Source organism: Gossypium raimondii, chromosome 9, assembly GCF_025698545.1.
Source record: "Gossypium raimondii isolate GPD5lz chromosome 9, ASM2569854v1, whole genome shotgun sequence".
Classification (NCBI taxonomy): Eukaryota; Viridiplantae; Streptophyta; class Magnoliopsida; order Malvales; family Malvaceae; genus Gossypium; species Gossypium raimondii.
In genome coordinates, this window is record NC_068573.1 from 32,239,306 (window position 1) to 32,264,441 (window position 25,136).

General features: G+C 34.0%; 1 protein-coding gene and 1 non-coding gene across 2 annotated transcripts; both read left to right on the top strand.

The window, feature by feature from the left end:
- Nucleotides 1-909: 909 nt before the first annotated feature.
- Nucleotides 910-4,173, top strand: LOC105799047 (eukaryotic initiation factor 4A-2). Its single transcript, XM_012629376.2, has 5 exons — nt 910-1,162; nt 2,378-2,447; nt 2,545-2,651; nt 2,831-3,261; nt 3,349-4,173. The coding sequence occupies exons 2-5, from the start codon at nt 2,380-2,382 to the stop codon at nt 3,982-3,984; spliced, it is 1,242 nt and encodes a 413-aa protein (XP_012484830.1). The 5' UTR covers nt 910-1,162; nt 2,378-2,379; the 3' UTR covers nt 3,985-4,173.
- Nucleotides 2,090-2,195, top strand: LOC128033006 (small nucleolar RNA snoR98). The gene has a single exon (XR_008189342.1). It is a non-coding gene; the product is annotated as a small nucleolar RNA snoR98 (small nucleolar RNA).
- Nucleotides 4,174-25,136: the final 20,963 nt, after the last annotated feature.

Here is a 25,136-nt window from a genome sequence, read left to right on the forward strand (position 1 = left end):
GATATAAGTTGCAAAAAGCAAATAAGATATGATATTTACAAATATTCGAGTCTACATTATCCATTTAAAGGATGAGAGAATATGCTTCTTAATTTTATTATTAAATAGGAAGTTGAGGAAGGTTGGATCAACCCAAATTTGAAGAATGATAAAAGAAAATAAACAAGGAGTATAACAATTTTTCCTTAACTTGGTTCCTGAACTTTTTTATCTACATTAGTCTAGAATTTGGTAACTTTTTCAATTTGATCCCTCTACTTGGATTTTATTAAGGTATGATGACGTGACACTTTGAGATTGTGTCATATTATTACTTGACTTTTTTGTAATTTTTAGATTCTGTATAAAAATATTTAAATTTTCAAGTGATGACAATCCTAAACGGAATCCAAGTTGAAGAATTAGATTGAGAAAAGTTGATAAGTTCGAGACTAATGTGAATAAAAAGTTTAGGAACTAGTTAAGGAAAATTTGTGAAGTTCAAAGATTAAATGTTACACTATCCAAATAAACAAGGGTAGGTAGGTAACATTAGTCTCAAAACTTGACAAATTTTTTAATTTAATTTATGAACTTGAATTTTGTTATGATACAATAACATGACATTTTTAAATTATGTCATGCCATAACATAAATTTAATTAATTTTAAAACAAGTCACGATATGGTACGATATTAGAATAATATCATGCCATTACTACTAAACAGAATCCAGGTTAGGGATTCAACTAAATTAAAATAACCTGTCAATTTTTGGGACCAAGTTGATAAGAGTTGTCAAATTTAAGGATTAAATGTTATATTATCCAAATAAACAAGGGCAAATAGGTAAAATCTGTGTGGAATGAATTTAAGGGTTTTAGGGTGGAAAACTTGAAAGGGTTATATATAGAAAAGGCCTTTTTGTTTTGCTTTGCTTATTATCATCAAAAACACTTTCTTCTTCTTCTCTTCATATTGGTTTTTTCCCTTCGCACTCCACGACACAGATCCGAGGAGTTGGGGAAAACCCTCACACAAACTCTCTCTCTAAATCTTAACCGAGAAGGTCTCCAAAAAAGACTACCCTTTTTGCCCATTTACTCTCCTTATTCAACAAATTCAGCATCACATCCCCCAAAATAGTCGCTTTTTTATCTCTTGCTCTCTTCATCTGCTTCAAGGTTGATTGATTTTCTCTCTCTTTTTTTATTTTTGATTTTCTTTTTTGGGTTTGGGTGTTTGTGTTTGATTGGAGTGGAGTGGAGTCCTTTTTGTTTCTATGTTTTTTCTTCTTCTGTTGGATTTTTTTTATGTGTATTGGATTTAATTTTACTTTTTGAGATCTGGGTTTTGATCTGTTTTCATTGTGTGATTTTGGGTTTATATTGTTTTTTGAGATTGATTAGTTTTATCTAGATGATTTTGTAGTTTAGGGCTTGAGAAATTAGCAAATATGAAGCCTTGTTATGCTATTTTTATATGTGTTTATTAAATGAAAATAAAAAGAAAAGAAACAGGTTCTTCCTTTTTGTAATTTAGATTACAAGTCTTAATTTTGAATGTATCTCAATTGTCAATAAATCAACTTCAAGCATTTAGGTTGAAACCATGCCATTGGTTGAGTGAATTATTGTTAGCAGATACAGGACAAACACTAGTTCGATTAAGTGTTCGACTATAGTTTAATCTCGATGTGTTGGATTGATGTTACTTTGAGGCTGATATTCGAAATCAGAATTTGTTGTCATGTTCAAATGAATTAGGGTGTGTGACCTAGCGTTAGGATACGCCACCAATTTTGTAGAACCCTTGAATGCTAATTGGCGGTTGGACAAATCTGAATGAATGTGTAATTGACAAAGTAGGTTTTTGCTTCTTTCCCTTGTACGAAGACTCATCCATTAACTACCTTTCGAATAGGAGTGATGATTATTTGTTCCCAAGATAGTGTCTTTGGTATGTTCTTAAGTGTTGATGTTTTATAATTATGGGATAACTTTGTGGTAAACAGTTTCCTTTTGAATGTGTTGGCCCTGTGTGAATTTTGAATTTTGGAGAGGTGGGCAATGCGGTGTCTCTGATTGTAAAACATTTACGACTTAATATCAGATAGTCATCTGGTCCTTTGCATATTGTCTCCGGATACTAAATCAGAAGTTAATGCTTGTGCACCCTTTTCACTTGGTGTGCAAGTTTGGCTCTTCTATTACATCTTTAATGCAATGAAAAACATTCCATTGTACCCAATATGTTTATTCATATTCTTAATCTTATGTAATATCTTGATTTCTTTGTCGGTACTCTGTTATATCTTTAACCTAAAAGCTATAATATCTATCCTGAGGTGAGCTGGACTTTGGTTGACAAGCTTTTCACTCTTTTTTTTCCATCTGCAGTCATGGCTGGTGTAGCACCCGAAGGATCCCAATTCGATGCTCGTCAATTTGATCAGAAAATGAGTGATTTGTAAGTTTCTTGTTTGTTGATCAGGAACTTTCCTCTTAGTGTTGTTCAATTTTACAACTTGTTGATGCTTAGTGTGATGCAATTTCAAATGTTACAGGCTCCAAACGGATGGAGATGATTTTTTCACTTCTTATGATGAAGTTTATGACAGTTTTGATGCAATGGGACTTCAAGAGAACCTTCTGAGGGGCATCTATGCATATGGTACTTATACTTAGTACTTTGAAAAGAAAATAAAAAACTCTTACACTCAGCATTTATAATTTCTTTCGGAATCGCAGTCTTCGGTTTGTTTGAACTTACATAAATTTTTTGATGTTTTATTTTTCTTTTTTGCTAATCTATGTTGACTCTCGATACTTTTGTCTGAGATATTTTTTAAGGTTTTGAGAAGCCCTCAGCGATTCAGCAAAGAGGAATTGTTCCATTCTGCAAGGGTCTCGATGTGATACAACAGGCACAGTCTGGGACCGGAAAGACAGCGACTTTTTGCTCTGGAATTTTGCAGCAACTTGATTACGGTATAGTCCAATGCCAGGCTCTGGTTTTGGCACCCACTAGGGAGTTGGCTCAACAGATCGAGAAGGTGATGCGGGCACTTGGTGATTACCTTGGTGTGAAGGTCCACGCTTGTGTTGGTGGGACTAGTGTTCGCGAGGATCAGCGAATTCTTCAAAGTGGTGTTCATGTTGTTGTCGGTACACCCGGTCGTGTCTTCGATATGTTGAGAAGGCAATCACTCCGTCCAGATTATATTAAGATGTTTGTCTTGGATGAGGCTGATGAAATGCTTTCCCGTGGTTTTAAGGATCAGGTGTGCGATATTTGACGCAACTGTTTTGTGTTTTGCAACCTTTGGTTTTGATATTTTGTGCTCTGCTAATGTTGTCATGTCTGTCAGATCTATGATATCTTCCAGCTTCTTCCGGGCAAGATTCAGGTTGGGGTATTTTCTGCTACAATGCCACCCGAAGCCCTAGAGATCACTCGGAAGTTCATGAATAAACCTGTGAGAATTTTGGTTAAGCGCGACGAACTAACCCTGGAGGGTATCAAGCAGTTTTATGTGAATGTTGAAAAGGAAGAGTGGAAGCTCGAAACACTCTGCGATCTCTATGAAACACTGGCCATTACCCAAAGTGTCATTTTCGTGAACACGAGGCGCAAGGTTGACTGGCTAACTGACAAGATGCGAAGTCGAGACCACACAGTTTCTGCCACCCATGGAGATATGGACCAGAATACGCGAGATGTCATCATGCGGGAATTCCGTTCTGGTTCTTCCCGTGTTCTCATCACTACCGATCTGTTAGCCCGTGGTATTGATGTGCAGCAAGTCTCCCTTGTCATAAACTACGATCTGCCCACTCAACCAGAAAACTACCTCCACCGAATCGGACGAAGTGGAAGGTTCGGGAGAAAAGGTGTTGCCATAAACTTTGTGACTGTAGATGATGAAAGAATGCTGTTTGATATCCAGAAGTTCTACAATGTTGTCATCGAGGAGCTGCCATCGAATGTCGCGGATCTCCTTTGATGAGATTACGTTTTCAGAAGGTTGTCGAGGCGAGCGCTTTCATTGTTTGAATGTCCAATTAAGTGTGCTCTTTTTTTCTTTTTTGGTTTTCCCTTTTTAGCATTTTAAGTTGAATGTTCTTTAAGATATTTGACCATTTAATTATATGTGTTCTAAAAATGCTACATAAAGTTTATCCACTTTTCCTCACTCTTTTGCACTTTATTTATGCTATTCATAGTTTTGAGTTTTACAGGCAAATTACCTCCTGACTTCTTATTTTAATCAATTTGAACCCTTTATTTTTCCATTCTCTTTTTGCATGGTTTGCGATCCGAAATCTCAACAAGGAAAATAAAAATTGCACATATATTGAATATTTCAGGCTGTTGAGCTAATTATATCTTTAATTTCTCAATTTATTTGTTATTTTTTTAAATATTTTTAAAATTTACCGAAATGGGCCCGGTATTTTATTATTTACCGGAATGACGCTTTTTTTCCGAAAGCGTGTCTACGTCAGCGCGATGTCAGAGGACGTGGCAGAAAATTGTGTCCCGAGGGCGCACTTTGCTTACATGGACGGAAATCGCTCCCTCAAGGGCACGTTTTTGTTGCCACGTAAGCGCTCCCTTGGGGACGCATTTTGCCCACGCGTGAACAGTAGCAACAGCTACTTTTTTAACCGTTGGTGACCCCCCAACGGTAAAAAAAAAAACTATAAAAACTCCCACCATTTTTTTCACAACTAAATCCTTTCTCAATTTCTCTCTAATATTCTCTCAAATTCCTCTTAAATTTCTATTTAAAAGAGCTTCAAATTTTAATTATTTTTAAAATAGTTTTAAAATTTTTTTAATTTTTTTTAAATCGTAAAAATTTGTACCAATTTAGCAATGGCTGGAGAATTGGTTCATCTTTATGACAAGCATATATCTATGGAACAAATGAAAATGGTAAGTGTTAAATTTAATTTTTAAATATTATTTAAGATTTTTTTATTTATGTAATTTTAAATAATTATTATTTTATTATTTGTTATACAAGTATGTAGATCGGATATTGCAATGTTATATCCGCAATATACATGGTCCTCCATCACCGTTGGTAGAGAATTGCCTACGGGAGGCGGATTTTTGGCACGTGGCGACGGTAGGCCGGGGATGCAAGTTAGACCCGAAACTCATCAGTGCGTTGATTGAGAGGTGGAGACCCGAGACACACACATTCCATCTTACATGTGGAGAGTGCAAATTCTATCTTCCATGTGGAGACCTGAGACGCACACATTCCATCTTCCGGTGGGCTGCACGCGATCCAAGTCTGCATTCAATCTGTGATGGGGAACAATATGCTACGAGCTGTTGGGCGCTATTTCAGAGAATATTAACGGAGGTCGAATCGAGATAGGCTGGTTATGACACATTCCCGGATCCGGATGATGATTCAATCGAAATAGAAAGAATTCGATATACTCGGACATACATTCTTTAGATAATTGGAGGTTATCTGATGCCGGACTTATCACAGAACCTCGTGCATCTAAGATGGCTGTTGAAACTCGTTGATTTTCGAGCAGCTGGTAAATTTAGCTGGAGCTCTGCCGTGTTGGCAACATTGTACTGGGAGATGTGTGGGGCGACGTGACCGAATAAAGCAAAAATCGGAGGCTGCTTGTCACTACTGCAGTCATGGGCACGGTTTCGCTTTCTATTTTTACGTCCTCAAGTGGACCAACCGTATACATTCCCACTTATAACGAGGTAAATTTTATATTAGATTTTACAATTATTACGTAGATTTAAAATATAATCGAATGTTAAAATTTTATTTAATTAGGTGGAACCATCTGGTAAGTTAAGCTCGATTACCTACCTCTCTTGAAGATAAACTGCTTCTATTGGACCAACGGTCGGAAACACAAGTAAGTATTAAATAAAATAGATATTTCCATAATGAGATAGTCGATTGGTATTTAGTATTTAGTACATAACTAATATTTCCATCATGGTCATATAGTTTGAATGGACACCATACGAGGAACTGGCAATTCGGGCAGTAATTCAGGATGAGTACTTCAAAAATCGAAACGGTTGGCATATGAAAGTCCCATTGGTCAACTTTGCGACTGTGGAGATGCACCAGTCGGACAGAGTATTACGACAATTTGGATTCCGACAACCGATTCTCGTGGCATCTGAAATGTTGGATGATCATCACAAAATCGACCTACGGCAATTGCATACGGATTAGCCGAGATTCTGTTCACACTACATCCAAGTATGGGAAGATCGGTATGACTATACACCTACTCGGGAACCGATCATAGTTCCAGAGTTAGCGTGCGTGCTGGAATACATGCCATGTTTTAGGATCCATGGGAAGCCATATTTACTCTCGCCAAAGGAGAGGCAGCGACAATTGCGTGTCCAAAGGGAATGACGTGGCCCTTTAAATCCAAGAAGAAGGGACGACAACACAGGCCTATCAACGAGGCCCAAAAATTCACCCGGTCCATCATCAGCGCCCATAACTTCATCAGGCCCAAGCAACGGCAAACCACGATCCACGACCCGATGAGTTCAACCGACGATACCCACGACACAGCCTTTTCAGATGATGCCAGGTGCGTATTCTAGCCATTTTATGTATCTTAACCCTTATATGTTTCATTTTTCTAGTCCCATGGCAGGTTAGAGTCAATGGCCCGGTTCATCTCCATTTTTGATTACGCCGAGTGGACCGCCGATGTATAGACTATCGTCGCAGGAGAGATCGCAAGAGGGGATGTTGGGGAGCTCTTCTTTTTACCAAACCCCATCACCGTATGAGTTTCAAACACCTTCGCCGTTGGTGATGCAAACACCTCCACATTCACTATTCTATCAAGGTGGCTCATCGTCCCAACACCAAAAACCAGATCCCCTACCGGATGAACCGGAATCCTCGCCGAAGCAACCACAACCCCCACCGGAAGCTGGACAAAGAAGGAATCCAGCGCGTAACCGTCGACGACCGCCATGTGACACTAAATCTCGCGGGAACGAAGATTGATTTTTATTTTAATATATTTGTACAAAATAGTTTATATTAATGTAATAAAATACAAAATAGTTTATTTTGAATAATTTGATATTATTTGATGTAATAAAATACAAAATAGTTTATTTTGAATATTTTGATATTATTTCATTTAATAAAATATAAAATAGTTTATTTTGAATATTTTGATATTATTTCATTTAATAAAATACAAAATAGCTAATATTTTTAACAATAGAAATTCTTTTAAATAAGGCAATATGTTGAACACTTGGCATATTATTTCATTTAATAAAATACAAAGTAGTTTTGAATAAAGTGATTGTAATTTACTTTAAAATTTTTAATGAAATAGATTTAAAATAAAATAAGTAAATATTTTAAATATTTTTACCAATTTTTTATTTCAAAAAAATATAAATAATACAAAATTGTTTACATTGACGTTCAACTATTGCGATTTGGGCATGATCAAATTGTATGGCCTGGATTCCTACACCATCCGCACAACTTCTGTTGACTGGTTGTTACTCGGATATCCATATTGTTACGTATTCTAGTCGAGCAAGGTCGACCCTTTGGTTTGCGACGCAATTCTCTATCCGGTAACAACTTAAAAGAAGCAAGCGATATGGACGGCCACTTACGTTCATCTGGGACCGACGGGAAAACGTGTCTCCAGACGTTGTACATGTTTTCTAATTTGTACACTTCGTCGACATAGCTCATCGGATCTAGACAGAGATTCTGACAAGCTGCAATTACATGAACGCATGGATAACGAAGTGCATCAAACATCCCACAGTCGCAAGTCCTATTTCGCAAGTGTACACGATATTGCCCTCGTCTTTGCCTTGTTAATTTCTTGAACTACCTTACTGCACCATACATGGCCTTCCTGCATCTGGCCTGCATAACTCGCTGCTCGCTTTGGAAATAGCGCCACAAAACGAAAATATCTCTCTCGCACAACCAATGTTATCGGTAGATGGCGCGTTCCTTTTAGAACATAATTTATGCATTCAACCAGGTTTGAGGTCATATGACCATATCGTAGGCCGCCGTCGTATGCTTGTGCTCACTGTTCGAAACATATGTTACAAAGGTAGTCCGCGCCTTTACCGTTAATTGAACGCAAAACTGCCAACATCTCGTGAAAACGGTTTTCATTTATTTCATACCCTGCCAATATAAGTTCATAGCGAATATTACATACCACTTTTTCATTTACAATAAATTTAAAATGACAAACGAAATAACACAGATAGAGACTAAATACCCATGTTGGTCACTTGTTGTCGTTCGCTCTTAGATGGATATTGTCTGCAGTAGTTGGAAGCAACGTGCTTTAGGCAATAACAATGGTGTGTGCGCTGCCATAAGCTTCCCTATCGATCAAATACAACTAGTATACCGGTGCCCCAATCTGAAATAACACAGATTCAGGTTGGGGGCACACATGCCTCCTTAACCTAGATAGAAAGAAATCTCAGTCATTAGATGACTCCCCCGGTGTTATTGCAAACGCAATTGGAAGAATTCTCCCACCGCCATCCTGTGCCACTGCAAGCAATAGCCGATGAGTATACCTACCAAACATAAAGGTACTGTCAATTTGTACCAATGGCTTGCAGCATAGAAATGCGTCTCGACATTGCTTAAAGGTCCAAAACAGGCGTTTGAACACTTGGCATCTACGAAGCAATTGGCTGTTGTAGTACGCATATTCCGTTTTAAGGTTTGTGATGAAACCTGTGATGTATCTCTCTAGCACTTGACATCAGTGCCATATTTCATTATATGAAGCGTCCCGCCCACTATGCATCTTCTCCAACTCCTTTTGCTTAGCTATCCAAGCCTTGCGGTAAGAGGGCCCGGGCTCTTGAGGTGGATCCACATCGGAGTCATCTTCTAACCCATCATCATCTGCAACGTACGAGGTCCCATCACCGGTGGACGTTGTAGGGAGTACATCATCCCTTCTTCTGGGCATTTCATAACGTCCCCAACCACAAGAACTTGATGTCGTTCTCCAATACGTATTTCTAGCATCAAACATCGAGCCATCGACGTACATGTCCCATCCACCGACAGAGTGTCTTGCAGGGGATGTGCATTCCACACCGCTACCAAACATGGGCTGTTCCGTATTTTGTAACCCGCTAACCGAGTGTCGGCCAGGGTCGTGTATACCTATTGAACACCAGTCTCTAGTACATCATTTGGCGATGTAAATTGTAAATATAACTCAATATAAGGTGCTCCACTAGCAAGATGAGTTTGCACCATTGCCTCCAAGCTACGAGCACCTTTTATGTCGAACGAGTCATATGTCACCGGATCAACAGAAGAAAAAAATCGATAGGTAATAGACAGAACTTTCATTGGCGTCGTTCCGAAAATTTTACGCCTAATTCTTTTACGAAGTTCTATCAAATCTATGTTCTGGTTAAAAACCACTCGCACTGTATTCTCCGATAAAAAAACAACACCATTCTCAGTGTGGCAAACCTCGCCATCATAGTAAATAACAGCACTAATACGTTCACTCATCTTTAATTTCTAACCTTCTTAGCCTCTCTAAATTGTTTTTGCTATAACTTATGCAATCTGAGAATATTTTTTGCCTCATTTATAGCCTTAGCCCAAACATGCTACTGTAGCAAAAACTTGTCCATGTGGGAGCGATTTCAGAAATTCTTCTGATAAAGCATCCTGCTTGAAGCGTTTTTTATACTATTTTCTTAGAAACGTCAACTCGAAATTATTTTTTAGGACCTACTGTAGCAAAAGCGCGTCCACGTGGGAGAGATTTCAGAAATTCTTCTGATAAAGCATCCTGCTTCAAGCATTTTTATACTATTTGCTCAGAAACGTCAACTCGAAATTATTTTTTCAGGACCTACTGTAGCAAAAGCACGTCCTCGTGGGAGCGATTATAGAAATTCTTCTGATAAAGCATCCTGCTTGAAGCATTTTTTATACTATTTACTCAGAAACGTCAACTCGAAATTATTTTTCAGGACCTACTGTAGCAAAAGCGCATCTACGTGGGAGCGATTTCCTTAATAAATTTTTAATTTAATTACTTACGTAACCCTAAACCCTAATTTAATTGATTTTTTCTTAAAAACCCATAAACACGAAACCTAATCCAATTTTGAAAAAACTATAATTAAATAAATTAAGAAACCTTAAACCCTAATCTTTTATTTGTTTAATTTTTTCTCTAAACCCTAAAAATCCTAAAAACCCTAACCCTAACCCTAACCCTAAAAACCCAAAACCTAATGTGGGGAGAAACGGGCAAAACGCGTCCCTAAGGGAGCGCTTACGTGGCAACAAAACGCGCCCTTGAGGGAGTGATTTTCATCCACGTAAGCAAAGCGCGCCCCCAGGGACGTGATTTTCTGCCACGTCCCCTGACATCGCGCTGACATAGACGCGCTTTCGGGGAAAAGGGCCATTCCGGTAAATAATAAAATATCGGGCCCATTTCGGTAAATTTAAAAAAAAAACTTTTAATGGTGTTTTGTCCAAAAAATAGCTTAGTTTTTGACAAATTTTTATTTATTAGGCTTACAAAACAATGCAACTGTAGTATTTTGGTCATAACTTGAGTTATAAAATTTCATTTTTGGCCTGTAATATATCGATTCTAAAGGAATTAAAAGATCTAATCGAAGATATTTCACAACTCAAGCCCAAAAAATATCAGAAAGGTGTCCTAATATGACTTGGAAGTTTGACGCGAAAATTACCAAGAAACCTAGAAAAATTTTGCATTATTTAATTAATGACACTTTATATTTTCTCTATTATATTATTTTTTCCATATGAAAATAACTGGACATAACCGCTCTTAGTATTATTTTTCTTTTGTGTTTTCTTTATTTTATGGTTTCCAAACTCTCTTTTCTAGTCAAAGGATTATCAAAATTTGATTCAATACATTTGTGAGATTTAATTTACGTTTTAATTCTTCTTTGTTCTTTAGTATTAACACATTTTTTGCTTGAATTACAATTGTTTAGGTTTGTTAAATACGTGACATCTATTTAATAGCTTAGAACGGTTGTCTTGTCAATTATAATAACTAAATCCGTAATTGTTTAATTTATTCTAATATTAGTTATAAACTGCATAAATTGCTTATATTACAGTTTATGATTATGTGGTGTTGATGTGTGATCTAGCTTAAATAAGCCATACTGGGGTGAGTTTGTTGGTTACAGTTAGGTCTCTCTCTTTTTTAATGTTGTCGGTAAGTTAAATCTCAAAAGTTGAGTTACAAGATTATTTATCAATTATGAAATTAATTTCGAAGGAGTTGCCTCTTAATTACTGAACAAGTAAGGAGAGATTGATTGCTTGACACTGAGTCAGCAATTAGAACTAACTTCAAAAACATTCTGGCGCCGATGATTGAACTTATGAATCAAACGAGGATTTTACTTTTGGTTGGAGTTTCCCATCATTGATTTTTTTAAAACTTTTAACTATTGTTTTCTTTGTTTTAGTTTTTAATTTGAATTTAGTTGTTTTTTCTTTATTCTATAATAACCTCTCATCTTTACTTTATTTGTTTATAAAAAAAATTATCATCGTTTTTGTGCATACGACACTACTTCCTACTTTTATTTTTTATATGTTTTGACAGCCTATCGCAATTCAAAAACTCCGAATAAACCTAACATAACCAACCTAAACCACATGTGTGAATTAAGCTACAAACAATTCGAAAAATCCCAATCAACCTAAAATAACCAACTAAAAAGCATTTGGCAAACTTTAGATAGCGTTTGATTCAATCGAGTGAAATTTTTTTGAGTTAATTGAGTTAACGAGTCCTATTTTATTATCCTAATTCGATTTGAAATTCTTTCGAATCAATTTTAAATCAAATCAAATCAAGTGAAATGAAATTCGAGTCGAGTCCAATCGAATAAAATTGTTTGAGTTAAAGTAAAAATTAAACATGCCAAATTAAAATCTTGTTACAGTATACATAATTCTATATTAGAGTACATAAATTGAAAGCATATATATTTGAAAACTTTTCAAAGCAAAATAATAAAAATTATAATATATTTTAGTATGATAAACTTGAATCATTAATCAACTTATTTAGGTTCCCAAAATTATTATTTTAGAAAATTTTAAAATTTTAACTTTCTTTATATATTATTTAGAATTTTATTTTAAAATTTTTAAAAAATATAAATTTTAAAGTTTTTTATAAATATTTTGAATTTTAAAATTATTTTGAAAATTTGAAAGTTATTTTGAATTTTTTTTTTTGTTGAGAGAGACCAATTTGCTCATTTTCAAAATTGATAGGGATTAAAGGGGTATTTACACCAATATGTTATTCGAATTATAAAATTCAACTTGACTCGAACTCAAAACTCAAATTACTTATTCGAGTTGACTCGAATAACTCGAACAACTTGATTCGGTTAATTCGAAATTTGAATATATTTTTTTATTTTTCTCAAATCGAACCTTACCTTAAATATCCCCTTCACATAATAAAAAAAAATTGTGTTGAATTGAGTCATGACAAGGTTATTTTATCTTGTCAATCATCTTCCAACAACGGTGGTTTTGTTAGGATGAAAATCCAAATAGACCTTCATTAAGCAGCATGTTGCAAACTTATAGCTGAGTTTTCTTGTTCTATTTTTTTCTTCTAAGTTCCAGCTGTTACCTTTCAGCTATTACAATCCATCAATTTAAATAAAGTATTTGCAATTTCATTGAATTCATTCAACATGTGATGGCATAACAAGCTCTTCCTCCTTTACTTTTAACGAGGGATCCACTACATATGAGGCTAGCCATTGATAAACTTGGTTGGATTATATCATACATTACCAAATAATCTTCTCAAAATCATTTATAATTGTTTGCATATCTTTCAAGTTCATGATTGATCTTATATAGTGCACTATTTTCATCTTTTAATTTTGAAATGTTTTTCTTATATTTTGAAACCATAATTTCAAACTTCAACCCTAATTCATTATAGGCATCTTGTAATTCATCAGAAGAATAAGAAATTGAACTAGATGAGTTAGAAGTTATCTTGGAATCTTCTATGACTATATGCAAAAAATAGGCTTCTTCTTGTTCTTCATGAGTGACCTCAAGTTTGTCTCATATCTCCTTCGCATTAGAACAAGATGACACCCTACTATACTCATCCGGATCAAGTGCACAAAATAGAATGTGCATGGCTTCAGCATTGAGCTGTATATTCTTTTTATCTTCTTCACTCCGTTCTCTCTTACTCTTTGACACTAGTTGCTCTCCTTGTTTTTGAGAAATGGAGGAACCATCCATGATGATATCTTAAGCCGCTTATTCTAACACAATATATCATAGTTTAAAATCGTAAAACAACATTATACAACTCTTTGAGAAGTTTAGGTTTTTATGTACATGTCATTACTAGCAAACTCAAAATCAATATCATAGTTTAAATCTTCTATTCCTCAAACGGTGATGCGATGCCTCAAGTCACTAGTTCAATATTTTCAAAACAACATTGAAACCATTAACCCGTTAAGCTCGTAAAACTCGAGTAAGTAACATATCATTATTACTCAAGCCTCATACGATTAGATCAATTTTCGATACACAATTAGGGTGATTACCGCTATTGTTATTCTTGCACTTTGAGTAAATATTCATTTAACTATATTATATTTACATTTTTTTATCCACAACATACATATTTTCATTAATTTACCATTTTATTTTAATGGATTTTATGTCAAAGTTTCTCATTTCATTATATGAAAAAGTTATCTAATGTTAAGCTTTTATTTTCATTTCTCATTAACTAAGTGTCTAACATTTCACATTTCATTTTTTATTTGTGTGGCACCCTAAATCCGGTCGAGACAGTTCGATCCGAATCCGAAACGTCATATTTTTTAGCTCGATAATGGATCGAAAACTCAATTGAAGTAATCGAGGGGGTGAATTGGTCTTTTAATAAATTTGGTGGAAGCAATGAATGAATAAACAATTAACACAAAGATTTAGAGTGGTTCGGCCCCAGTTGCCTACTACACTACCTTAGCTTTCCACAACTAATGATTTTTCTAAATTCAATAATTTGTTCAACCTTTTAGGAAAATGTTTAACCTTACAACTCCCTTAAGATTTCTACCCAAACCTTAAGACTCAAACTCTCTTAAAGAAATACAAAGAAGCAAACAAAAAAAAAAAAACCCTTACAAGATCAAGTTGTTTGCCAATTAAGCACAATTATAAAGAGAACACTTGATCTGAATGAAAAATAATAAAGCTCACAAGTGTATGTAAGAAAAGTATTGAAAATTTAAGCACTAAGGTTGTATGATTAATCTTTTTGCTTCGATTCTCTATCTTGTTGTTGTAGGACCTTTGAAACCTGATATTTATACCTATAATTTAGTTAATAAAGTCTGTTGGGATGAAAATACCAGTTCATTTAATTCACGCAACAAAATGTATCGATACTTTTTCAAAAGTATCGATAATTTTAACATTTAATGCTTTAATTCAATGACCATTATCTTGATAAAATTAGTACTAAGAGAAAATTATTGATATCAAATAAAATGTATTGATACTAGATCGATACTTAATAAATACCTAAAAATGGCGAGTGTTAATTTCAGTATCAATACTAAAAAATGTATCAATAAAAAACATACCAAAATCGATAATCTTTAAAATTAATCGATACCAATAAAAATGTATCGATACTTGGTAACTTAATTACAAGTCGGTGACCTATTTTGGTATAAATTATTAGAAATTTATCGATACCGGACAAAAATATCAATATTTTTGGCTGAAGCATTTTATCTTGTTTGAAAATGTTTGAAATATTGTTTTTAATTAACTTGGCCTTGAAAATTGTTTCCAAGTATAAATTTAACATTTTGTATTTTAGATATAATCTGAAGTACAATTTTTCCAAATGTTGTTTAAAATAATTTTATTCAAAACATTGTATTTGTTATATACAACTTTGTCTCATTTACTGTTTTTGATTGTTTTGAGTTCTTCCAAACATTAAATAAAAAGATAAACGCGCTTCAATGCACTTAAATTTACGTTCTTATACTGACAACAATAAAAATGTCAATCGAGCGAAGACCCTTTGAGCAAAAAAGTATGTTTTTTTTTTTAAGTTTAAAAGAAGTATTATCCGTGCTTATATAAAACTATATACTTTCCGCTAAATTAGGCCTATTTTTTCGCTGAAACGGTCAAATTCGGTCCAATGATTGCATGTAAGCTGCTACGTATGAACCATTGTAGAACGGATCATAAAATTTGCACTTGCAACTGTTGCCCGAGAAATGAGAAAGAAATGGATATCGACTTGGTGGTGTTAACGAGACATTGGTATTCGTAAGTTATTCGAGTTTGATTTAAAAAAAATAAATTTGATTTAGTAATTATCGAGTCAAGTTCGAGCTATCGATCGATTCAAATTTGAGCTTAATAATACTTGACTCAAATAGTTCGCAAGCCTTATCGAACTATTTATATTTTTTTATTTCTTAAATTATGTCATTACCTTTAATAAATATTCACTACACCAAAACAGGCTTTTAGCGTCGTTTTTCGCGGCGTTTGGATAACAAACGCCGCTAAAGATCAATCATTAGCGGCGCATTATTAAAAACGCCGCTGAAAATAATCATTCCCGGCGTTTTTGAGAAAGCGCTGTAAAAAACCTAGCGCAACGACGCCGTTTCCCCAGCATTCGGTGATTTAGCGGCGTTTTTCAGTAAGCGCCGCTAATGCTCAAGGCTTTAGCGGCGTTTCTAGGAAAGCGCCGCAAAAATAACTAAGCTCAACGATGTCGTTTCCCGAGCTTTCAGGGATTTAGCGGCGCTTTCTATAAAGCGCCGCTAATGGTTAGGTCTTTAGCAGCGTTTCTGGAAAAGCGCCGCTACGTAAAACTAGCGCAACGACGTCTTCTCCCGAGCTTTCAGGGATTTAGCGGCGCTTTTACAAAAAGCGCCGCTAATGCTGAAGTCTTTAGCGGCGTTTTTGTTAAAGCGCCGCAAAAAAAACCTAAGCCCAACGACGCCGTTTTCTGGCTTTCGGGGATTTTATCGGCGTTTTTGTTAAAGCGCCGCTAATGTTCAGTCTTTAGAGGCGTTTTTTGGAAAGCGCCGCAAAAAAACTAAGTGCAACGTCGTCGTTTTCTGTGCTTTTGAGGGATTTAGCGGCGTTTTTAGAAAAGCGCCGCTAATGATAAGGGATTTAAAATAATTTAAAGTATTTCTTAAAAATTGAAAAATTAAAAAACTATTATTTAAAATATTTTTAAAGTTTTTTGGATACATTACTGATTTTTTTAGTTTATATATTAAATAATTTCTTATATAATCGTAAAAGAGGTAGTATTAAATTTAAAATATTGAATTAATTATCATTATATATATATAGTATATGGTTTAGAGTTTAAGGAGTAGGTCAGGGTATGGATTTAGGGTTTAGGTATTAGGTGTTATGCTTTTGGTGTTAGGGGGAGTTAAGAGTACTTAAGGTTTAGGGTTTATGGGTTTAGGGTTTAGGGATTTTTGGTTTAGGGTTTGAACGGTAAGGTTAGAGTTTAAGTTTAGATTAAATAGTTTTTTATTAATTTTTATATCAAATATGTTATTTAAGTTAATAAGAAATTTGGATGAATTTAAATTATGAGTATATAGTTTATATTATTTAAGAGATATATAATTAATAGATAGATGATTGATCACTTTATGCATGTAGATATTGATACATGTCTCAAATACTTTTAAATATTACTTAATATTTTTAAATAATATTTATTTACGTAAAATTTAAATAGTAAAATTATATAATAAAATTTTTAGGGTTATGGTTTAGGGTTAGAGGAGTTTAGGGTTTATGCTTTAAGGGCTAAAGGGATTTAGGGTTATATATGGGTTAGGAATTTGGGAATTAGGGTTATTGATTAATTTTATATTAAATACTTTTAAATATTACTTAAAATTTTAACAAGTATTTATGTAAAATTTAAATTAAATGTACAATAGATAAATAAATAAATAACAAAATTTATTCAAATTTTAGCAAATATATATCTCGATTGCATTTTTATTTGTGGCGTTTTAGAAAACGCAGAAATTATCTTTAAACTCAAAACGGCGTTGATTCAGTTAATCATTTGTATGCTTTTTATGAAAACGCCGTAAAGTTTACTTATGTTTTAATAAAACGGCACCGTCGATTTCGTACATGAAATTTTAGTGGCGTTTTCTAAAACGCCGCAAATATGAATAATATCCATAAATTGAATAAAACGAGCCGTTTCATGAAATGAAATTTGTATGATTTATAAAATTTATTAAATTTTAACATTTAAAATTACTGTATTAAATATGTAACATATTTTTATATAATGTTATTGAAATAATATTAACAAAGTCATAACAATGTACCTGCTGAAAAATAATTTGAAAACTTATAAACTTATTAATATATTTTTTAAAAGTGAATAATTAGTGGCGTTTTGCTGAAAAACGCCACACAATCTAAATATTAGTGTCGTTTTGTGAATAAACGCTGCAGTATCTTTAATATAAATTGAACGAAACAAATACGTTTCATTGATTTAATTAAATATTAGTGGCGTTTATTCTCAAAACGCCGTAAATGTTGTAAAATTAGTGGCGTTTGATTCTAAGCGCCGTAAAAGTTGGAATCGACAACGGTGTCGTTTTAAACATATTTCAGTTTTCAACTAAATCCCCGCCCCCAGCACCAAATCCCCCAATCTGTCGAAATCCCTAATCCTTTTTTCTATTTGCGATTTCTTACATGCGATTCTTCAATTGAAAAGCTTCGGTGTTCCGTTGTTCGGTTTCTTGCAAATTTATAAGGATTATTTACCTTCATTGTTTCGGATTCTTGCTAACTCACATAACCCAGTCAAAGAAGACGGAGAAGGTGGGCAGACATTCGGATTCTGTCGTCGGGGGAAACAGTATTTAAGGTAAGATTTCCCGATTCTGCGCATTTAAACATTGGGTTTTCTTGTCTAGCTTAATTTTTTTGTTTGTTATTTGTTGATGACCCTGAAATGTCTTGAAATCGTCTTCTCTGTGTATAGGGTTTCCAATTGTTTCATTTTTCTTCATCGCTATGAAGGTACACTATAGCTTTCACTTCTTTTATCTCGGGAATGCTTTCATTGGTTTGGAGTAAAGTGATGAAAATGCAAGTTTAATATCCATTTCTCGAACTTCTTAATACTTGCCTCAACCTGCTTCAAAACTGTCAATCTCTTTCTTAGTTGCTGAAGTTCCATTTCTAATGCCCGTTTTCCATCTAATTCTTTCTCCATTCGAATTATCCTATTATTGAGTTCCTCGTTCAGACTAATTATAGAAACAAAATAAATAGAAACAAAATTGTAGCACTTCTCATGTTATCACCTGGGCTGGGAATTTTTTTTAGGAAAAATTGATGTCGCCTCATGTCTTTACTACTTTATTTATGGAAATATCACCATTCCTTTCATAGTGAAAAAGTAATACGGTTTGAACTTTCATCAAAATTATGTAAATAGTAATAACTGAATTTGTTAAATATTTTCTATTTAGGATTAAATTGATAGAATGTATAAATATTTGAGGGTTAAATTTATTATTAGACTAATAAAAAGTTGACATCAACTTATTGTCACTTATCTAACGCAACTAATGAGAGAATGATCAAATATTTAATTTTGAAGAGATTAATGAATAAATTTAAAAGAAAGAAGAGAAGAAAATTTAGTAATCAAAATAAAACGAAAACAATAGTTCAAGAAGACAATGATTCGTTGAGCGAGAAGAAGGCTAACTCCAAGCTTTAAGGTACAATAAGCTAGAAAACCATAAAATACTTGTCATGCTTTAAAAGGTACAATAAGCTACTGTATGGTTTAATAATTTTGATGTTTGTTTAAGTATACTTATATCGTAAATCGTTAATTTAAGCTCGTTTTAGATTTATCCATATTTTAAAAATATTTTATGGTATTTTTAGTTTGATATTTAATAATTGTTTATATTTTTATTTCATTAAAGTTTTAAACATAGATAAATTAACATATTTTCTAACGCTTACATTATAATAAAAATATTATTCTAGAATTAAATTACAAGAAGATAAAATATTGTGATTTCATTAAGCAATGTAATTGGAATGGTCAAACATTGTGATTTCATTAAGCAATGTAATTCCACTTTTGCTAGAAGCCTTTATTTACATTTAAATGTAGGGACTAAATCTTGAATATTGTTAAACTATGAGGATTGATGGCCATATCAATGTAATAGGCAAAAGAATCTTGAGGAGACCTCTTTTTTGTTTGTTTGAAGTTGTCATGAATATTTAATATGATAGAAGAATAAGTATAATGTGATCTTACTATATTTGATCTCCATTTGAATTCTCATGTGTTCGGTTTTCTTTGTTGAAAATCAATTAACTTCGATTAGTACAGTTCTTTTATCTTAGAAAGGATTATGAACATGGAATTTTCCATTTATCATGTTTTTTCTCTGCAGACTTCGTGCAAAAAACGCAATCATATAATTAATTGAAAAGAACTATGAGTTTTTAAAACATAGGACTATGACTTTTGAATGTTATAAACAATGGGGTAATTTTTGACATTTTGAAGGTTTTATTTCACCAATTCGGGTTATAAATAATTAATTTAATAAAGAGTATACCTTATAATTAATTTTTGTTATCATGTTATCATAAAAGATAAAATAAAATATAAAATATAAAATATAAAATATATGTTTTCTATTAAAATTGAGTATTAAAATAAAATGTTATTATTGGATTATCATACAAGTATGTTAAACTCATTTTAATATTGGCTATTTTGACTTAAGAGAACAAGTGAGATGCTAGATTGAATCAAATGATATTAGGCAATGAAATATTCTTAATAATAAAATTATATTAAAATTATTATTAAATATTATTAATAATTATATTAGTTATGTTATTAAATTATATATTATTTTATTAAATTGTACTTAACAATAATTATGTTAAAATATAATTAAATTATTTATTTTATTTTTATTAAAAATATTTAATAATAATAGATATTAATATTTAATAACAATAACCTACCTTGAACAACTCAAAACTTACATAACCTAAATAACCTACATAACTTACATAATACAAAACTCACATAACTTAAATCTCTTACACAACTTACATAACCTTCATAATACATTTAACTTACATAACTTACATAATACATATTAACTTACAACTTACATAATACATCTAACTTACAACTTACATAATACATTTAACTTACATAACTTACGTAATCCATCTTAACTTACATAATACATAATAACTTACAACTTACATAACATACATTACTTTGATAACTTACATAACTTACTTACATAACTTACATAACTTACATAACTAACATTATACACAACTTACATAATACATTACTTACATAACTTAAAGTATAATAATAACTTACATAATACACAACTTACATAGCTTACACAATACATAACTTACCATGCAATTTATTGTCAAGATTAGGCTTCAAGAAATAAGAAATGGACCGGTCTTGGATGAATTTGTCAAGGGTAAGCGACGGTTATCGAAATGGAGTACAAACATTTCTAAATTTTGCATTTCAATATGCAAGCCAAGAGAACATGATTCTTTGCCCGTGTAAGAAGTGTGTCAACATAAACTGGCATTATCGTGAAGTTGTATATGAGCATCTAATTGTTGATGGGTTTGTTCGTGGTTATAAACAATGGTTTTTTCATGGAGAATGCCTGCCTAGTACTTCCTCTTCAAGGATGGATGTATCTTATGATATTACTACTTACCATCACCGTTAGAGGGATAACATTGAAGGGATGTTATGGAAGCATTTAATATTCACAATCATGGTTTACTGATCGTTCCCACCCGACTTTGTGCCATCGATGATCGTAATCTCGGTGGAAATGCTTTCACCGAACCGGAAGAAGTGTACATCATGAAGAGCCGAATGGAGAAGCGGCAAAGTTCTACGCGCTACTTAATGAGATGAACGAAGAACTATATGAGGGATCGAAATTTTCAAAAATGTCTTTCTGCATTCGTCTTTTCCAGTTAAAATGTTTGGGAGGGTGGACCGGGAACTCATTGACAATGCTGTTAGAGTTTTTGAGAGAAATGTTTCCGTTTGCAAAAATCCCTCAATCATGCAAAGATATGAAGAAAATGATAAAAGACTTAGGTCTTGGGTACAACAAAATCCATAGTTGCCCGAATGATTGCATGTTGTACTGGGGCAATCGGATAAACCAACAGTGCTGTCATGTATGCGGCGAATCCCGTTGGATGAATAGAAACACAGAAGATGGGAACAGCGATGAAAATGATGCACAGTCGAGAAAGAAGCCGGTCAAGATTTTACGGTATTTTCCGCTGATACCAAGGCTTCAAAGGCTATTCATGTCGTCGAAGACAGCGGAGTCAATGACGTGGCACCATGAAGGACGAACCGATGATGGACTATTAAGGCATCCGGCAGATTCTTTAGCTTGGAAATCATTTGACAATAAATTTCCAAGCTTTGCAAGCGATCCTAGGAGTGTGAGGCTTGGCCTAGCATCTGATGGATTTAATCCTTACAAGATCATGAGTACTGCATACAGTACTTGGCCAGTAGTGCTTGTTCCTTACAATCTACCTCCGTGGATTTGCATGAAGCAATATTCCCTTATCTTATCTATGATTATCCCTGGAGAGAAAGGGCCCGGGAATGATATCGACATTTATTTACAGCCACTTATTGAAGAGTTAAAACAATTATGGGTTGGTGTCGAGACATACGATGTGCTGAGAAAGGAGAACTTTAATTTATGTGCAGCTTTGATGTGGACCATTAATGACTTCCCAGCTTATGCCAATTTATCCGGTTGGAGTACCAAGGGTCGTTATCGTGCCCTTGTTGTCTTTGCATAAACATGTTCGCAATGGTTATACAATGGGAAGAAGTTCTCTTACATGGGGCATCGTCGGTGGTTACCGGAAAATCATAGATTTAGATTTCAGAGTTCGGCATTTGACGGTACTGAAGAGTTCAGAGAAGCTCCTTCGCATACAAGTGGATCTGAAATCTTGTTAATGTTGGAAGATATGAATTTCAGTTATGGAAAGATGAATCAACCGGCAAACACGCAAAGAAATAGAAGATCAAATGATGAAGCTGATGATAACTCCGATGAAGAGGATGATCCTAATGAGGCGGACTTGTGGAAGAAAAGAAGTATTTTTTTGAGTTGCCTTATTGGGAGCACCACCTTTTACGACACAATCTTGATGTTATGCATATTGAGAAAAATGTCTGCGAGAACATTGTCTGTACAATTTTGAATGTAGACGAAAAATCAAAAGACAATCTTCAGAGTCGACTTGATTTAGTTCAGATGGGAATTCGACCTGATCTTCATCCGACTCCACTTCCGAATGGTAAATATCGGTTGGCGCCTTCTATTTTCTCAATGTCGAAGACAGAGAAAGAAGTGTTCTGCATGGTGTTGAAGGATATAAAGGTTCCAGATGCGTATGCATCAAATATATCTCGATGTGTTAGTGTTAAAGATCGAAGACTATATTCGCTAAAATCACATGACTATCACATCTTGATGCAAGATTTACTGCCAGTTGCTCTACGATGTTGTATTTCCAAGAAGGTGACGTCTTGTATAATTGAATTATCCAATATAATGAAAGCCATTTGTGGCAAAGTTTTGGATGTTCAAGAACTTCAGAAGGTACAGGATCGCGCCGCTTTAACTTTATACAACATGGAGAAAATCTTCACACCTTCCTTCTTCACTATTATGGTTCACTTGATAATCCATCTCCCGCGTGAAGCAATTCTTGGCGGACCCGTTTTCTATCGATGGATGTATCCCATAGAAAGGTGTTAATTACAATTTTTAAAATTTTCCTTTGTTCACCTATGACTTTAGTTACAACTTTTGATAATGTTGTATATCGTGTTTAGGTTCCTGTCCAAATTAAAGTCTTATGGATGTATCCCATAGAAAGGTGTTAATTACAATTTTTAAAATTTTCCTTTGTTCACCTATGACTTTAGTTACAACTTTTGATAATGTTGTATATCGTGTTTAGGTTCCTGTCCAAATTAAAGTCTTATTGCCGCAACAAGCGTTTTCCAGAAGGATCGATTGTTGAAGGCTACTTGGCAGAGGAATGTATGACCTTCTGTTCAAGATATTTGGAAGATGTTGGAACACGGTTGAACAGACCTAATAGAAATGCTGGACTCACGGATCATAACTTTGCCGACAATTATTTGTTCCAAAGTTTTGGAGAACCAATCGGTAAAGTTGAAATTGTAGAATTAGATGATTTATCGTGGGTACAAGCACATCGATATGTTCTGTTTCACCACGAATCAATGGAACCTTTACGCAAGTAAGTTCTAGAAATTTGATAAATATTCATCATTTAAAAATTGTTTATAGTCTAACAAATGAACATTTTTTAACATAGTGAGTACAAACAAATATTGAGATCTCGTTCGCTCCCAGAAGAACACAACATCGAGATATCAATAAGTTGTTTACGAATCTTTTCATGAATGGTTAAGCCAAATGGTATGTAATTGAGCTTTCACCGACAAATAATAATATTTGTTCAAAACATTTTAATTACTCGGTTTACTTTCCATTCAATAGGTTTGAGTGGGAAGAACGTCACCGACGAAGTTAAATGGCTTTCCTAAGGTCCAAATCGGGTGGTTAAAAGATATAGTGCGTTCCTCATAAACGGATTCAGATTTCATACAAAATATCGCGAGAGATTGAGGAGAACGCAAAATTGTGGAATAGTTGTTAATTCCTCAATTACAAGTTATACTAGTGCTAGGGACAATAATCCTGTGGAGGGAAATGTGGAATATTTTGGACTTCTTACTGACATAATTGAGTTGGATTACTACGGCAAATGGAAAGTTTTCTTATTTCGAGGTGATTGGGCAGATGTTAATACTGCACGTGGAATCAAGCAAGATTAGTTTGGTTCCACAATGGTAAACTTCGCTCGATTGATTCACACAGGACAACAATTGAATGAGGAGCCGTATGTATTTCCTTCTCAAGTCAAACAAGTTTTTTACTCAAAAGATCCAACTGATGAGGGTTGGTACGTTGTACTCCGTAACATCCCTAGAGACTTGTTTGACATGGGCAGTGGAAGTAGAGATGACATTGACGACAGAACACAAACTTTACCATTTCCAGAACAGAACTTAAATGAAAACATCCGTAGTACTAGTACACAATTTGGATGGGTCCGCCAGGATACGGATGAAGATATTTACGAATTATAATGTAGTAAGCTTTTACGATTATGTATGTATATATTTACGAATGATGATATTTCAACTATTTTATATGTGATATTATTGTTGTAATTGTATACTATGTTTTCAACTAATTTATTTGTATTGCAGATAAAATGCCTAGAAGAAAAGTGCGATCGCACCGCATTGTTCAAGGTACTCCAAACTCATGAAACAAACAAACCTTGAACAACAGACTGCTATTGGATCTTCGAATGTTCCGGTTACACCTTAGGAACCTATAGAAGATCAAAGTAATTTAACATTTAATTTACATGTGTGTTGACTTCTTCTTTGTTTTTTTTTAAATTTCGTATATTACAATACTTTTATTTTTCAGATGAAACTGGTGGGACTCGGAGAGTTCGCGGACGTACAGTACTGAGCGATTTATACGACCTAGATCCAGTCGAGCGTGTCCAAGTATCCAGTAATAGCTTTGGTCAGCCTGTTGGATCAGAAGCCCGCCTTTTAGCAGGATACATGGGCATTCTAGCACGGAATGCAAATATGTTGCCAATTAACTTCGAGTCATGGCATAAAGTGCCCGAGAGTAACAAGAACCAAGCTCTCGATAACATTAAGGTAACAAAACGTGTATGTCATTTATAATACTTGGGTTTAAGTTTCATTTACATTTACATTTACTTTCTTAAATTGTGTTTTTTGTAGG